General features: G+C 40.8%; 1 protein-coding gene across 2 annotated transcripts; it reads left to right on the top strand.

Moving 5' to 3' along the window:
* The first annotated feature begins 186 nt into the window (after nucleotides 1-186).
* Nucleotides 187-16,768, top strand: LOC307197854 (uncharacterized protein). Of its 2 annotated transcripts, XM_079944313.1 has the most exons (3): nucleotides 187-1,212; nucleotides 1,341-1,543; nucleotides 16,361-16,590. In XM_079944313.1, exon 3 carries the CDS (start codon nucleotides 16,403-16,405, stop codon nucleotides 16,562-16,564), a length of 162 nt encoding a protein of 53 aa, XP_079800439.1. In that variant the 5' UTR covers nucleotides 187-1,212; nucleotides 1,341-1,543; nucleotides 16,361-16,402; the 3' UTR covers nucleotides 16,565-16,590. The 2 variants fall into 2 exon arrangements, with proteins under 2 accessions (XP_079800439.1, XP_079800438.1); XM_079944312.1 differs by lacking the exons at nucleotides 187-1,212; nucleotides 1,341-1,543 and adding an exon at nucleotides 12,210-12,338 and having other exon boundaries at nucleotides 16,361-16,768.
* Nucleotides 16,769-16,770: the final 2 nt, after the last annotated feature.

Here is a 16,770-nt window from a genome sequence, read left to right as displayed (position 1 = left end):
TCCCGCTTCCCCGGGCTCCCGGCGCGTAGAGGAACTCTGCCACCGCCCAAACACAAGATGACCTGAGCTGCTTCACTACGGATTTGAAGCCACAACCAGGATTGAAGATGGCGGCGAAATACTAAGCGAGCGGCCCGGGAAGCGCGCGAAATCTGCCCAAAAGAAAAATGGCCTCCGAGCAGGATCTCGCGGTTTTCAACGAGAGCCCAAAACAAAAATGGCGGCAAAAGACGACTACGTAGGGGCCGAGAACGAGGTGAACATGATTGGTCCGTGAAGAATCAGTTACCCACTGTGCTAGACAGCGGGGGGTGATCGAGAGAAAAATAAAACGCAGTGTTCCTGTCGTACAGAGTGCTTCTTTTTTTTTTTAAACATCTTTATTGGAGTATAATTGTTTTACAATGGTGTGTTAGTTTCTGCTTTATAACAAAGTGAATCAGTTATACATATATCCCCTTATCTCCTCCGTCTTGCGTCTCCCTCCTACCCTCCCTATCCCACCCCTCTAGGTGGTCACAAAGCACCAAGCTGATCTCCCTGTGCTATGCGGCTGCTTCCCACTAGCTAGCTATTTTACATTTGGTAGTATATATAAGTCCACGCCACTCTTTCACTTCGCCCCAGCTTACCCTTCCCCCTCCCCGTGTTCTCAAGTCCATTCACAGAGTGCTTCTTGACCCCGTAAAATTACTAGCACAAGGATGGAAAAAGTCTCCCCAATCTTTGAACAGGAAGATTATAGAAAACACAGGTTAGGAGGTAAAGGTGACTTTCACAATGCCGGATAAATTTTAAAATAGCCAGGAACATAATTTCTCCCACAATTCTTTTTAATAGTACAGGGGAATACAATTTTTGTCCTCGAACGAAAAAGCAGGATGGGGACGTAGTGCGCAAATTATCTAATTGGTGAGGGGCACAGAAACAGAGAACTTCTGAACTCCCCGTAGGCCCCCAGACGGCGGACTAAGGGCAAAAGCTGTTAATTGAGCGCCACCAGCTCGCACTGCGCATGACCGCTCTCCAACAGGACCCACAGAAATGGTCGCTGTTGAGTCCTTTTCTCCAGGTTTTCCAGGCAGCCATAAAGGAAGGCGGGGAGTTGGCGATGAACAACGGAATCCGGCGCTCTGTGATTGGTCAAATGAAGGAGGCCCGAGAGCCGCCAAGAACGGTTGATCACTTTTTCGTTCAATAAGTGCCTCTCAGGTGCGCGCCAGAAGGAAGATACTGTGCCTTAACAAGTCCATTTGATCTGTTATTTAAGTTTTTCAGTTTCAATAACTTGCTGAGATTGACACTGAATAAGCTCCACCCCCTGTTCTTTCCGGTCTCAGCCACCGCGTTCTCGGCTGAGAACATCACGAAAACTCGGAGAAGAGGAATCCGAGTGGGACCGGCGCCAACCACAGAGCTGCGCGTGCTCCGTCTCCAAGCTCGGGGCGCGAGTTGCCAGGACTGGTGGCTGCGGCTGCGTGGTGCTCGGCTTCAGGGGCCTGCGGGCGGCGGCTGACGGGGCGGCGCAGCGGCGGGTGCGCAGGTGAGAGTGACGGGGTCGCAGGTGGAAAAGCCGGCACTCTACCCGGCCGAAGAGAGGGGTGGGGGACTTGTGGGCGCCTCCTCCCCGCTCGGAAAGGTCACTGGTGTCACTGAAGGATATTTGGGGGCGGGGAATAGGAGGAGGCTGGTTCCTTAGAAAGCTGAATATCTACCTTTAAAACAGCTGTTGGCAGTGAATCCTTGCTGCAGGAAGGAATGTAGATGGCGAGGAGGTGTTCCAGTGGTGTAGGTAGAGTTCCAGGTATAGACCCTTCTTCCTCTCCCATCTGCGCGGCACCGTAAAGTAGAAGGAAAAGGTGTCCCAGTGAAAGCACCAGTTGCGCCTGCGCTGCCACCTGTGTCTGTCTGGGAGGTGAGAGCCACCCTCTGACGTGGAACTGGATGTCAGAACTCTGTACAGCGTGGTAGTACCAACTCTGAAAGCAGAAGCAGGATTCGGGGCTTTGAAATCTTTTTGAGAGGGAGAACTCCTGAAGTCATATACATCTTCCTCCCAAATTGGACCATCCACAAATCCTGTTGCTGTTTCAGAGGCTCTCTGTACCTGCAGTTTTTCCTTCATTAACGTCATCAGTTTATATTCGTATTTGTCACACTGTGCTGAGTTAGCAGATACAGCAGTGACCAAGACAGGCATGGTCCCTGATCACATGGAGCTTATATTCAATGATGGAAGGGGAAACAATAAACAAGCACATTGATAAATGAACAAGATGTTTCCAGATTGTCCTAGATTGGGTTCCCTGGGGAGCAGACTCTAAGGAGTCTGTGGGCAGGACATTTATTCGGGAGGACTTTTTGGATCTTACCAAGGAAGAAAGGAAGCAGGATTGGGTGGATAGAAAAAGTTGAGCTGTAGTGTAGTCCCAAGGAGGGCCTCCACCAGTCTCACAGGAAATCCGGTGCTGGGTTGGGCCTTCATAGTTGGCCCAAGTTGGGTGAACCGCCAGGCCTTTGTACCACTGCAGTGACCAGTCATTGGATACCCATTGCCCTGGAAGGAGAGCATAACTTCAACTCTCTTCATCCAGTCAGTCCTGTCTCAGCACTACCAGGAGCTTTAGTCAAACAGGAATCTCCAGAAGTGCCTGTCTTTATATATGATGTGTATTGAAGATACTGTACGTACAGTAATAATAATCACTACCATGCCTTGAATACTTCTCACGTATTAGACACTGAACTAAGCAATAAATACATAGATATATACTTAGGAATCCTCATTATATAGCCCCATGTTACAGACTATGAAATTGAGGCAGGAAAGAAGTAATTTGCCTAAGATCGTAACTTGTGCGGGAGGTTAGAATTTGATTTCCATCGTTACTCAGAGCTTCATCACACTAGGACTCTCATGTTTAATCACTGGCAACTTTAACTTCATTAACTGTTATCAGAGAAATAAATATGAAACTCTCACCCTGTCTTTGCTATTTTGCTCTGTCCTTGAGTTTTCCGGTTTCCTTCCTGATTAGCTTTCCTGGCCCTCACTTTAGGAGCCTGAGTGTTATCTTTTCTATAACATCCTGGAATCTGATTACAGATCTACCCTACTGTAATCAAAATAGCCCCGAAGACGTCAGAACCTCTTTCTTGAGAATCTGGGGGTTTTATTCACATCTGGACTAACTGAAACTGCCTATAGTTTATGGACCCAATTGCCTTAGTCATTCCAGACCTCTCTTTCTACACTCAAGGTTGACACCAGTAATGTTATTTTTTAACCTTTTGAAATAATCAAAATAATAGCTAACAGTCACAGGGTCCAGTCTGAGTGCCAGGTATTGTGATAACTGCACAACAGCCTTGTGATGGATGTCAATATTATTCTCATTTTATGGGTGATGGGACTGAGGCATTGTGAGGTTAAGTGACTCATCCAAGGTCACAGCCAGTTGCAAAGTGGTAAGGCAGAGATGGAAAGCCCAGGCAGTAGGATTCCACAACTCATCCCCTTAATCACTACACAACAATACATCCTTACTAAAATAATTTGCTGTGCTTTCCCTTCTGGAACTAGATCCTGGTGGGCTTTTTGTGCTGTACTAAGAAATGTAGGTTTCACCTTCTAGTCAAAAATGTCACTGAAGGCTTCTAAGCAAAGCAGAAACATGAATGTATTTGTTGTTGTTTTCCCCAAGATGGCTGTGTTAAGAGGGTAGAGAATGGATTAGTGGGCAATAGACTCGAACAGTGGTTCTCAGACTTAAGCTTCAGAATTACCTAAAGAATTTGTTAAAACACAGATTGCTGGATCCCAACCTAGAGTTCTGATTCAGTAGGTCAGCAGCAGCCCAAGATTTTGCGTTTCTGGTAAATTCCCAGATGATGCTACTGCCTGTGGTGAGGGGACCACACTTTGAGAACCATTGGACTAGAAGCGAGGAGATCATGAGGTAATGAGGGTCTGGACTGTAGCTGTGGGGAGAAATTACATAAAAGAAATGTCATGTCAAATGGAGGATTGAGTGACTGACTTGATGAGGAATATAAGGAACAGGGCAGAGTCCACTATATCCAGATTTTCTAACTGAATGGCATGGTAGATAATGCCTTTTTTATTTTTTATTTATTATTATTATTATTATTTTGATAATGCCTTTTTTTAAGAAACAAAACAGGAAGCAGAGGAGGAACAGCAGTTTGGGAAGGAAAGAGGATTCATCGTTATATGAGATGAGTTTAGACACTTGTGGGGAATAACAGTGGGATAAGTGGGTTTAAGCTGAAGATGTAGATGTGGGAGTCATTGGTGGATGTGTTAAAACAGAAGCTTTGGATGTGAATGAGGCCACCCAGGAAACGAACATGGGGGGAAGACGGCCCAGGACAGAGCTTTGAGAAGGGGGAGTAGGTGGATGGAAACCAAGGGGTCATTAAAGGAGACTGAGAAGGATCAGACTAGTCTCAGGTACGTAAAGAGTTTTAAGAACTCATCAGAAGTGGTGCAGAGAGATCACGGAGAAAGGGAGAGATGGGCGATCTTTATAGTCAGGGCAGTTTCCATGGAGAGTGGGGCAAAAGCAAATTACTTGGGTTTGAAGATGGAAGTGGGCAGTGGCTCTAGAAACATGCGTTATTTGAAAGGAATCAGAGTGTGTAGTACTGGAAGGAAGGCTGGTAAAGGGCAGCTACATTGGGGAATTTGTTTTTAGTTCTTTTCAATGGAGAAAAATGGTCAGGTTTTGCATAGGAGGAAGACCAATTCCAAGTGGGAGGTGGAAGGTAGAAGAGGGGGGTTAATGGAGGTGGAACCGTGAAGACAAAGCAGCACGTGGGACCGGCTGGAGCACAGATAACAGAAGTGCCAGGCCTTCCTCTGAGACACTGAGGAAGGAGGTGAAGATGGGAGCTGAGGTGGGCATGTGGGAGCAGGAAGTGGAGGGGCTCCTACCCAGTAGCCACGGTTTCCTCTGGCCAGTAGGTTACCTGCAGAAACGAAGGTAGAGAGTAAAATAGAAATCTCAGAAATGATGAAGACAGAAACCAACCCATTTGGGATTCAGAGCTGACCAGGGGAACATAAAGTCATTGCTGCAGTACTAAGGACCCAATCAGCTGCACACTTAATCTGGAACAGTCTGCTGTCTGCATGGTACCCAGTCCCCTTCCTCCACCAATCTGGGCATCAAATGGCAGCCAGCTGTAAAGACAGTGAAAGGGGATGGAAAGATTCTCAGACAACTCTGTAAACTTTATAACAACGCTCCAAACCTTTCTGATAAACCACAGCCTGCCAGTAAGACTGTCTCTTCCCCATTAGTCGCTAATCAGTCACTCACTTGTCACATCTTAGGCTGTTGACAGTTAGTAAAGCTCCCCTATAAAATTCGTGATGCTTTCAGTATATTATTTATTTATAAATACATTGAATTCACTGTAACAGTGGGGGATAACCGAGATCATGAAATGCTTACACATAACTTGACCTTCACCGTACTCTGTGCGTACTCCTGACCCGCTCCTGATGAGGCTGTGCTGTCAGCAGCCCAGCTACTGCCTGTAGGTCAAGGTAGGGGTAGGATTTTGCAGAATGGAAACTTTAGAACTCAGGTGTAGTCCATTCAGTTCATCGAGAATTGACAGTAACATTTTTGGTACCTGTGTTTTTCCAAGACTGGAAAAGCTCAGCAAAGCTGTTATTTTAGGTGATGTAGTTAGAAAAGAAAAAGAAAAAAGGAAGCTATTGTTCTCTTTAGCACGCCCGTCAGTTGAATAGGCCTGAAGACAACATGCAGTCCTTTCTAATGTGTACACAAAAACTGCCAAAATGTGAACTGCTGTATTAACAATTGAGGATAAAAAGAACTATTTTCAGGGTTAGTCATTGGAACTCAGGAATGAAGAATTCACAGATCCTTAAAAACCAACATTGCCATGCTAAAAGAAAAGGCATTGTACAATTCCAATAAACTTCATCGAATATTGCAGTCACAAGAGCTGGGTTAATTAATTGTTCAACGTTCTGTTTAGCGTTCTCCATGTTTAAGTTACATTCAGTAGTTTTTTAAAAATTGTTAAACATTACTGTTTTTTCCCAAATACTTTAAGCAGAGCAGCAATGAAGACATAAAGAATTTACCTTACACTGTGTCCAAAAGACCAGCAGGTGGCGTCCAGCAAGCCCAGTAGGCAAAATGAGAACCTTCCACACAGTATTTCCTGCGTCCAGGTTGTTGTAGGCCTAATCAGTAGCTAAGCGTGGTGGTTTTAATTGACCTGATGCTCCATAGAAAGAGTAATCTGATAGCCAGAGCCAGGTTGTTTAGGATTTCCTAGGGAGCTTAACTGCTTTTTTGCCCTTCTTTGCCCTTCACCTTACTGACCAGTTCTAGCGCCAAGAAACCCTCCTTTGGCTTGGAATGTAACAAGTTTCAGTAAGCCTGTCAGAGGCCTTAATGGTAGAAATTGAAGAGCTGGTAATCTCTGTAATACAAATTGAGGGGAGGGAAAGTTGCTGTTCTAGACACATTAGTGCCTTAAATGTAAAGAGTATTTGTGGTCTGAAGCATATCTCTCAGTGTTTTCCTTTCTTGGCCTTTATATGCACTCAAAAAGATGACGATATTTTAATGAGGCAGAGATACAGCAAGCTTTTCTCCATTCTGTTCATTAATTTCTCTCTATTCATTCCGTACTAAGAACTAAGCTAAAAAAACTGAACTAAAATTAGCCCCACTGATCTCAACCATTAGTAGATCATGGGTGTGTTTTTGGAGGAGATAGGCTTTTTTACCCTCTCATTTTGGACCAAGTGGCACAAGACTTGTTAACCTCCAGTGTACCTGACATGAGAAGAAAAACATGCCAGGTGTAATGCACCAGGATACTTGCCTTCTTCAGTGACCCTCACAAGTGTGCACCATGCACCCAGAATGTTCTCGTCCATCATCGTGCACTGGAAATTCTGATTGACTCTTATTGCCAAAGCTGGGATACTAATTCTTGACTTTTGAAAATTGCTGTTAAGAATACCAACCAAGACTTTTAGGACTCCAGAATCTAAGATGAGTGCCACAATTAGCTGACAGTAATTTTGGAATCAATCATTTAGAATTTCCTCATGTATAAAGTGGTCTCATAAAATTGCTATGAAAACAAAATGAGAAAAAATATGAAACCTTTTGAATAATGCAAAGTATACATTTTTGAAAGAAGAGTATAAGAAAGCATAATCTGTGTTGATGGCCTCTAAACATTTTCTAAACAAAAGGCATTTCAATGGATAAAGCCATAAACATCTACTTTCTGTTTTACTTAATGTAAAATTTACTAATCTCATTTCCTTTCTCTTGGTTTCCTCCATCAAAAGCATTCCATACCTTCTGGTTTTGTTTATTTGGTTTTTTTTTAGGAGTGTGTTTAAATAAGATTCAGGAAAGATAAGGGCAGTGGCAGGCAGACTAAAGGAGGGTAAGGAGAGGAAAGAAGTCTTCCTGCTGTTATTTCTGTTGCTGCTTTACTCCAAGCAAACTTGAAAGGCTCAGTGAATGAACAGCAAGCACTAGCTTATTTTAGAAACCATCCTCTTATTGCCCAACAAATCTGATCATGTTGAGCATATTCTTGAGAAATTTTTGTTTCAGACGCAGGAATCTCTCGAGTCCATAAAATAGTTCCATACCACCTGGAATAACTTGTTGCCAAATGTTTGGGGGGAAGGACCATTTTAAGATAAGCTGTATCTAGCTTCGTTTTTCATCCCCCAAGTTGGAGCTCCCTGTCTCCCTGCTGCCCAGCACCGAGAACCTTTGTAAAAGTCACGGTTTTAAAAACCATCTCGTAAGTTCATTTGAAAAATGAGTTAGGGTTTCCCTGGTGGCGCAGTGGTTGAGAGTCCGCCTGCCGATGCAGGGGACACGGGTTCGTGCCCCGGTCTGGGAAGATCCCACATACCGCGGAGCAGCTGGGCCCGTGAGCCATGGCTGCTGAGCCTGCGCGTCCGGAGCATGTGGTCCGCAACGGGAGAGGCCACAACAGTGAGAGGCCCGCGTACCGCAAAAAAAAAAAAAAGAAAAATGAGTTAATTGTTAGGTATTCTAGTAAGACTTTGTATCATCCTGAGAAGCAGCATGTAGCAGCTATGAGCATGGGCTCTGGAGAATTTACAAAAATACTTATTATTCTTAGCATATTTAGCAATAAAGCACTGAAAAAAATCTCAAATTTCTATCAATCAGCGATCTGTCAAATTAGGGCATTGCCATAAATCAAAAGCTATACAGCCACTGAAAATCATAATGAAGATTTGTATTCTTGGGGGAAGAAACGATTACAAAACAGCATGTATATTCTAATCACATTTTTGTGAAAACCAAAATGGCTACAGATATTTTAGCTTTCTTTTTCTTACATCTGTATTTTCTAACTTAAAAAAGTAAGACAATTTTATATTTTTTAGAAAACGGCAGTAATGCTGATTTTCATTTTGGGAAAAAAAACCCACGAAAAGACTTTAGGAGAAAAAAATGGGTTAAATCAAAATTTTATCCCCAAAATATATGGACTGTATTTAAAAGCTCCACAAGAAGATATGAAGAAAATAAGGAATGCATCATTTCACTGACTAGTTTGTTGTCTTCTTCTTACAACTAACAATGAGCCTTATTTAGTGAAGTCTAACTTGTCTGGCCATAGAATATGGGTTATTTAAGCAACAGAATACATGTAAAATGCTGGAAAGCTATTAAGCGAAATGAAGTAGGTGAAGGTTACTGTGCCATTTAAAAATAGTCCATTTTGCTTGGTGGAGATGGACTATCATGCAGATGGTGTGATACTCAAGTGTTTTTATGTGGATTTAAATGTGAAGACTGTGAAAGTACTTTGTAAAGTAAAAAGCCCTGTCATCCTGATCCTAATAATTTTCCAAGCCTCTCAAAGGACAACAGGATAATCATCAGAAAATAGTTACCTGCTCTCTCACCCCCATTAGCCAAATCAATGTGTGAGATATGGAGAATTTGAGGAAATGGGGGCATGTAGGTGTTGAGCAAATATTACAGCAATTAATCATTAAATCAGTCCACATCAGTTACTAACCAGGAAGTGCTGTTACTGGGCCTCAGTGGTAATTTGGCAAATAAGAGTTTTCAGCCTGAATAGGTACTAATTCCCAGGTTTAACTAAACCTATATCTACAAAAAGATGCATAGATCCTTAAGTTATTCTAGTGGAAAAGAATAGTAGTCTGGGGCTTCCCTGGTGGCGCAGTGGTTGAGAGTCCACCTGCCGATGCAGGGTACACGGGTTCGTGCCCTGGTCCGGGAAGATCCCACATGCTGCGGAGCGGCTGGGCCCGTGAGCCATGGCCGCTGAGCCTGCGCGTCCGGAGCCTGTGCTCCGCAACAGGAGAGGCCACAACAGTGAGAGGCCCGCGTACCACAAAAAAAAAAAAAAAAAAATAGTAGTTAAGCACAACATAAATAAAATGGAGCACCCTCCTTTGTCCTTAACACAGTGATGACCCAAAGATGTATTGAGTACAGGGAGCTAACTTGATCCTAATCTGATCCTAATTCTCAATACATCACATTTCATCCTGTGACCTACATGGAGAGAATAGTACCACACTTTCCAGAGATTGCTGTTATAGCTTGTACTTTAATTTGTTCTGAATTTTAATTATTGAGTTATTTATGTCAACTTTATTATTATATCCTTTTATCCAAATGACTCTTTGCTGTAAGCTGTTTTCCTAAAAGTTTGCAACTCAGGAAAAAGTAACAAACAAACAAAACAAAACTAACAAAACTAACATATCATATGTTAGTTATGTTAGTGATCATGAGAAGTAAACAGTGAAGAGCAGAGATGCCATCTATGAAAAGTACTGTGACTTGATAAGCTCGTGTTGAGAGGGACAGAGTTGGAGGTGTTAAAGTCACCTTAGGTACTGAGACTGGATGTGAAGGACAGTATCTTCTAACCCTTTAATTCAAGGTATTTTGTGGACAAAAATACCACCTATCAGTCAACACAAGCCGGTTGACTTTGGTGCACCCTCAGTCCCTCCTTCCATCTAGGAAGTAACCCTTACTGTAGTTCTTCCCTCATTACTTACTCCGAGTCACCCGGTGCCTCCCCCAGTGGTTTTATTGTTTCCTCAAATCTCAAATGTCCCAAAGGCTTTTGCACAGTGGACTTTGCAAGGAAATGTAATCATGATACAGTTATTTGTGATTGACTTTTTCCAAAGATAGAACATGAGCATGTCAATAAAAGGTGTGGTCTCTAAAGGCTGCAAGAAGTGTATAGGATGCCAAAGCACTTTAGAAAAGAAAAAGGCATAAAATACTTGGAGTTACAAAGTAGGCCATGTTTTTTCCATCTATTAACTTGTTTAAGCTTAGCAACAAAGTCCTTATTAAATGTGAATTTGGACCTCAACGAGAAATGGTTTCTAATGCTGGGAGTAATATATGTACATAGGCATAACTCTAAGCCTTCTGTTTTTTCTAATATGTATATACGGAACACAGAGACAATTTAGGTATTTAGCTCACTAGTCCTGTATATTAATCTTGATTTAAAAGGGAAGGAATAAGTGAAAATTCTGTTCAGGCATTTTTCTAAAGGCATTCACACAAAATTACTGTAAGAAATTTTACGATACTGAAACTCATATACATGCAATTGAACCTAATTCTTAGTTTATCCTGTAGATGTAGAAGCAGTCCTTACTGTCCTGTGCCCAGAAAAGAACTTGGAGAGCAGGTCCATTCATAGCATCACAAGTCTATAAGCTAATCACTAAAGCCTAGTGAGTGCCCTTAAGTGAAAAAGTATAAGGAGTCCAGTTGTACGGACTCAAGTTCCCAAACCCAGCGGATCATCAGAAACAGACTTCCTGGGCTACACTCCATGCTTTCCAAATCAAAGATAGAGCAGAAAGACTGTTCTCAATACTACTGAGCTTTGAAACTCCAGGCAAGTTACTGGCCCCAATTTCTTCATGTAAACTGGATTGACAGTAACCCCTGCAGGGTATAGTTATTAGAGATAAGGGTAAACACTTTAAAATCCAGTGGTTCAGCACATAAATGTGGAAATGGCATTAATTCATAGAGTCCAAACCAAAAGTCTTTTGCTACGGTTGGAATCCATGCATGACTCAATCTCAGTTGAAGCATCATCACTCACATCCTGTCAGAATGCAGAATCTGAATTCTTACTGCATATTTAAGATTGCCATTTGATTCTTCTGTGAAAATTGTGACTAAATATATTTTTTTAAAAAATCTAACTTCATTATGGCTCAGAGAAAGTATACTTAATTATATAAAGAAAACCAAGGATCCCCACCCCCCAGGCCGTGGACCAGTACTGGTCCAGGCCTATTAGGAACCGGACCGCACAGCAGGAGGTGAGCGGTGGCCAGCCAGCGAAGCTTTATCTGCCGCTCCCCACCGCTCGCACTACCTCCTGAACCATCTACCCCACACCCCCCACCCCTGTCCGTGGAAAAATTGTCTTCCATGAAACCGGTCCCTGGTGCCAAAAAGGTGGGGACCAATGAAGAAAACGATTTTTTTTTTTTTTTGGCGGTACGCAGGCCTCTCACTGCTATGGCCTCTCCCGTTGCGGAGCACAGGCTCCGGACGCGCAGGCCCAGCGGCCATGGCTCACGGGCCTAGCCGCTCCGCGGCATGTGGGATCTTCCCGGACCGGGGCACGAACCCGTGTCCCCTGCATCGGCAGGCGGACCCTCAACCACTGTGCCACCAGGGAAGCCCAGAAAACGATTCTGATGCATGAGTGTTTCCAAAGATTCCAGTGGCTTTCCGAGCAGGTAATATTGCTCCTTTACAGTTTCTGGCTAAACGTTTAGTATTACTTTATAAGCTTACCAAGCCTGATTTCCTGCCATCCCTTTAAGTCTACAACGTCTCTTTTTGTTAATTAACATTGCAATGTATTGTAACCAAAAACTTTTAACAGGCAGCTTTTATTAGAGTGCAATATTCTGCTTGTGGTGGTATATATAGATGTAATTTGAGGGATTTTTTTTATTTTGTTTCTTTTAACTGTTGGCCTTTTCTTAGGTGCACTAATGCTGAAGCACTATGAGCTTTCAGAAATTCTGGAGAGACTACAAAGTTCTGATTGTTATGGTACCTCTAGTTGGGCTCATACATTTGGGGTGGCACAGGATCAAAAGCAGCCCTGTCTTCCAAATTCCTAATAAGGATGACCTTCCTGAGCCAGGCAGAGTGGCAGTCACAAGTCCTGAGAAGAACTACCTCCCAGGGAAATAGTAGACTTGAGAGCTTCAGGTGAGTTTGATTTAATGTGGTCAACCAAATGGCATGTTCCAACAATGGGAAACATAATCTTTAAGAAAGTATAGGGCTCTGACAATAAAAGCCTAAGTTGGTGAGTTAACCTGTTGTTTTTATTATGAACCACTGGCAAAATATTATCCTACAGTTGCTTCTAGAAAAGTTGGTTCCACAGAAAGCTTTGACACTTGCCTGAAAGGACAGTCAGTCCATTACTTGTCCTGCCCTTTTCACTAGCAGTGTCACCAGGATCATAATTGTATCCGAAGGAGCAGTTTTTCCCCTGCCATAAATCCATGTCGCACTTACAGATCTGTAACTTGCAAAAGGTTCTTTTCTTTATTACTGTTCTCTGATTTTTCCAAGATAAATAAAACTAATTGTATTTATTCCTTAATATCTACAGTCAGCCCTCCGTACCCATAGGTTCCAAATCCACAGATTCAGTGAACCACGGACCAAAAATATTTTTAAAAATAATTCCAGAAAGTTCCAAAAAGCAACTACTTACATAGCATTTCCATTGTATTGGTATTATAAGTAATTTAGAGATGATTTAAAGTATCTGGGAGGATATGCCTATGTTATATGCAAATACTTCCCCATTTTATATAAGGGACTTGAGAATCTGCAGATTTTGGTATCTGAGTGGGGGGTCCTGTAACGAATCCCCCATGGCTACCAAAGAATGACTAATATTTTAGCTTCAAAGTAATTTGTTACTTTTCAGAGTCACTGAAATAAGAGCATATAGTAATATAATTCAGGTCTATAGACCCCTATCAATAATTCCCAAATCCAGAAAGTTCTAAAATCTAAAAGGTTTTGTCATAACTCCGTAGCTAGTTGATCTTAACTGACATGAGGCAATTTAATCTTTATTCCACTTAATATGAATACTTAGTTTCACTGCAGAAATATTGTATTTGATCATGAGTGTTATACTGTATTATGATTATATTGATTCTGGGTGTTAAACACCATATTATTTTGATTATGGGTGTTATACACTATATTGTATTTCTAAAATCCAAGAAATAATGAATTATGAAACTCATTTGGCCCCAGATGGAGAACTGTAACCCTATAATTGTGGAACATTTTCTATTTTAATATACCATTTTGACCTTCAGGTGAGTAATAATGTCCTAGCGGTTGAAGTACGTCAAAAGAATGTGCTGTATCTGTCTGTTATTTAAAAAAATTTTTACTTTTATTATGGAAAGTTGCAAACAAACCCCAAATAGAGAGGAATAGTATATTCAACTCTGTAGTATCCATCCCCCAACTTTAACAATTATCAACATTTTACCAATCTCTTTTTAGCTATCCCCTCCCTTTTTTTTTTATTGCTGGAATACTTTTAAGCAAGTCTCAGGTTTTGGTATGTATCTTTAACGGTGAGGATAAACACATACAACCACAAGTATATTATCACACTGAAAAAGTTAATGGTAACTCTTACTATTTAACTTTAAGTTCTAGCACAGAAGCACTCATACACAGTACATGAGGGTGAGCCAATAAACTATTTACACAATAGGCAGTGGGCTGGATATGGTCCATGGGCTATAATTTGCCAACCACTATGACGGTGTAGTCCATTACTTCATTAGGTGTTGCAAAATTATGCTGCTGAAATGCTATTGTTTCTTCTCTGTTTAGTAGCTGGACCAACTTTGCCTCAACTATTCAGTTACCCCTCAAAATGCATTTATACAGGAAAAGCAAGATATATGGTTTATTTCCCTTTATCAGTTTTTATAATAAATTTGAATTATCTCAGTCTATTACTGTCAGTATTCTTTTTAATGCTTAAATTGTCCCATCTTAGATTCCCTCCAAGTTGACTCCTGTGTCGTTTTTTTTTTTTTCTTTTCCTGTGCCCTTTGATATGATCCAAGTGATCTTTAATAACATTATTACTTTTTGGCAGAAAAATGTCCCCAGCTCATCTAGTTTATTTCTTGCCTCAGACCTAGAATCAGCCACTTCTCCAAAGAGCCCTGATTCCTTTTAGGAAAATATTTTACGTGTTTATATTTCTTTAAATCATATTTTAAAGCTCTGAATTTAGAATATAGTCATGTAGGTTTTAGTATTATTTAATTGTTATCCATCACTGCAAAAAGCCCATCTGCCAGGCCAGTGCATCCAGGAATAGTCAGGGCCATTCATGTGATGGTAACTTTTGGAATAATGGGTCACATTGTTAGGAAGAAAGAAATAGCTGAACTGACACTTCCAAACCTATGCTATAAGCCAGCCCTGTGTTTCGTTTCTTTTTTTTTTTTTCAATTGTACCTTATTTTGTCTAGATCTAGACATAGGACCAGAAGTCAGCAAGTTTTGACATCCTAAAAATGATTTGGGAGTCACCAACACTCTCTTCCTTTCTCATTTTATAGAGATATTAGCCAAAAGATGTGGTTACTGGTCTCACTACCACAAGACTGTTAGAGGTGCCAATTTGGCATTCTGCTTTTGAAAAGTCGTATGTCACTATTATGTATTGAAAAGTAACTAGAGAAATCACTTTATTAATCACAGTCTCTGTTATGATTTGTGGTTTGTGTGTGTGTGTGTGTTGTAACGTGCAAATTTATGTATGGAAGTCACTTCACTAAGCTTTCATTTAAATGTATTTCACAGATTTTGCCAAATCTAAAATAACCTTTGAAATAATATTTAAGTACCTTTGTTGTTCCTTGCATAAGATGAACAGGAACTTTTTTTCCTCCTCGTGCTATAAAAAGAGATGACTATAGCTTTATCATTGCAGGGAGAAAGCTGGCCATCATTGCTTTCACTTTATTTGGGCCCAGTTGCCATGGTTACAGCCCTTTAACTAAATTGGGAGGAGTGGTAACCAAAAGAACACTTTGCATAGCATTCCCTTGTTCTCTTCACATCTTCTTTGCACATCTTCAAATCACCTTTTTGGTCTGTATCATATTGTGCCATAGACAGCTCTGGGTAGTACTGTAGTCTGAGTAGTTCAATTAGTTTTATTTGTGCTAAACACTGTCCAATGGTTAGCATATTCCTGAAAATAACTAATAATTGGCTGAACCTTTACCTTCAAAGCACCAAGCCTCAAAAGATAAGGTCTATGACCTGAGGTTTTTATCCTTTCCACATATTATTATAGTATCAGTATTTTATGCCTCAGGCACGCTTCTTCCAACCTCGTTAAGGAAACTAGTACAAGCGCTAGCACACTTGGTAAATGATAGCATTTTATATTATTTACCCTCTTTGAGATCACATTGCAAATCAGATCCTATTTTTCTCCTTGTCATCCAGCACATTCCCTGGCTTTTGTATTTATTGTCATTAGCCAAAATTTGGGGGACGGTTAGATATAGGACATCGAAACTGAAAATCATTGATTGATCGGGTAAAACTACAGGAAACTGCTCTGAATTTAGCCAAATATTTAAAATTAAAACATGGTTTATTCTTTGGTAAATGTGTTGTGTGGATTTGTCTAGCTGGATGTCGACTGAACATTAGAGAGTGTCTGTATTAGGAATCCCAACAGGTATCTCATTTTCATAATTATTTATAAGCAGGATTTGATATAAATGCACTTGTATTCACACCTAAGGTTTCCAAGCAAACGAAACTTAGAGAAGAAACACCACCAGATCTTGATGTAAGAGAATAAAAACATTTGGGACCCAGAGACCAAACTCTATGCGTTTCACATGGCATTTGTCTTCTAGAAGCATATATCATACTTGAATAACTGTACTGTAAGCTTTCTAGCTGTGTTACTGTGCATTCCAAAATTATTAAAATATCAATACTTTTTCATGCAGGGATTCATTGAAGAATAAAGAAATGAATGTTCAGTCTAAGTTGATTTACATTTCTCATTTTGGGAGGTTTGTGCCAGTGGATAGTTCCTTTTTCTAAAGAAGGAGCAGAGCATTAAAAGTAATTACTAAACTACAATCTATTAAATGTTTTGGAATTATTTCTCTAAAATGTTTTATTTTTATTTCTTATAGAAAGAAGCAGCTTTGAGTCTGAGCTTGAGTTTGAAAGAAGAAATGAAAAATAGCAAATGGATCAGAAAGAACTGGCTTCTTGTAGCTGGGATTTTCTTCACAGGCATCCATCTCGGAACATATTTTATACAGAGAGCTGCAAAACAATCTGTAAAGTCTCAGCCTGAACTCAAACAAAAGAGTTTGAATAATGAACTAAAATAAATATTTGGAATTACTAATATGTCATTACACCATTACGTGCCGATTAGTATCGTAAGCATGGAGCTAAGTATTTAATTTTATAGCCACAACGCTGTATATTCGGACTTTCATTCCTGAAGGATAATCTTGTTAAATGTTGAAACCCACCACAATACAATAAATAGAAAACTCTGGTTAACTAAATAAAAGCTGTCTTCACAAATTAC

Source organism: Stenella coeruleoalba (genome assembly GCF_951394435.1).
Source record: "Stenella coeruleoalba genome assembly, chromosome: 15".
Lineage (NCBI taxonomy): Eukaryota > Metazoa > Chordata > Mammalia > Artiodactyla > Delphinidae > Stenella > Stenella coeruleoalba.
This window is presented reverse-complemented; position numbering and strand designations above follow the sequence as displayed.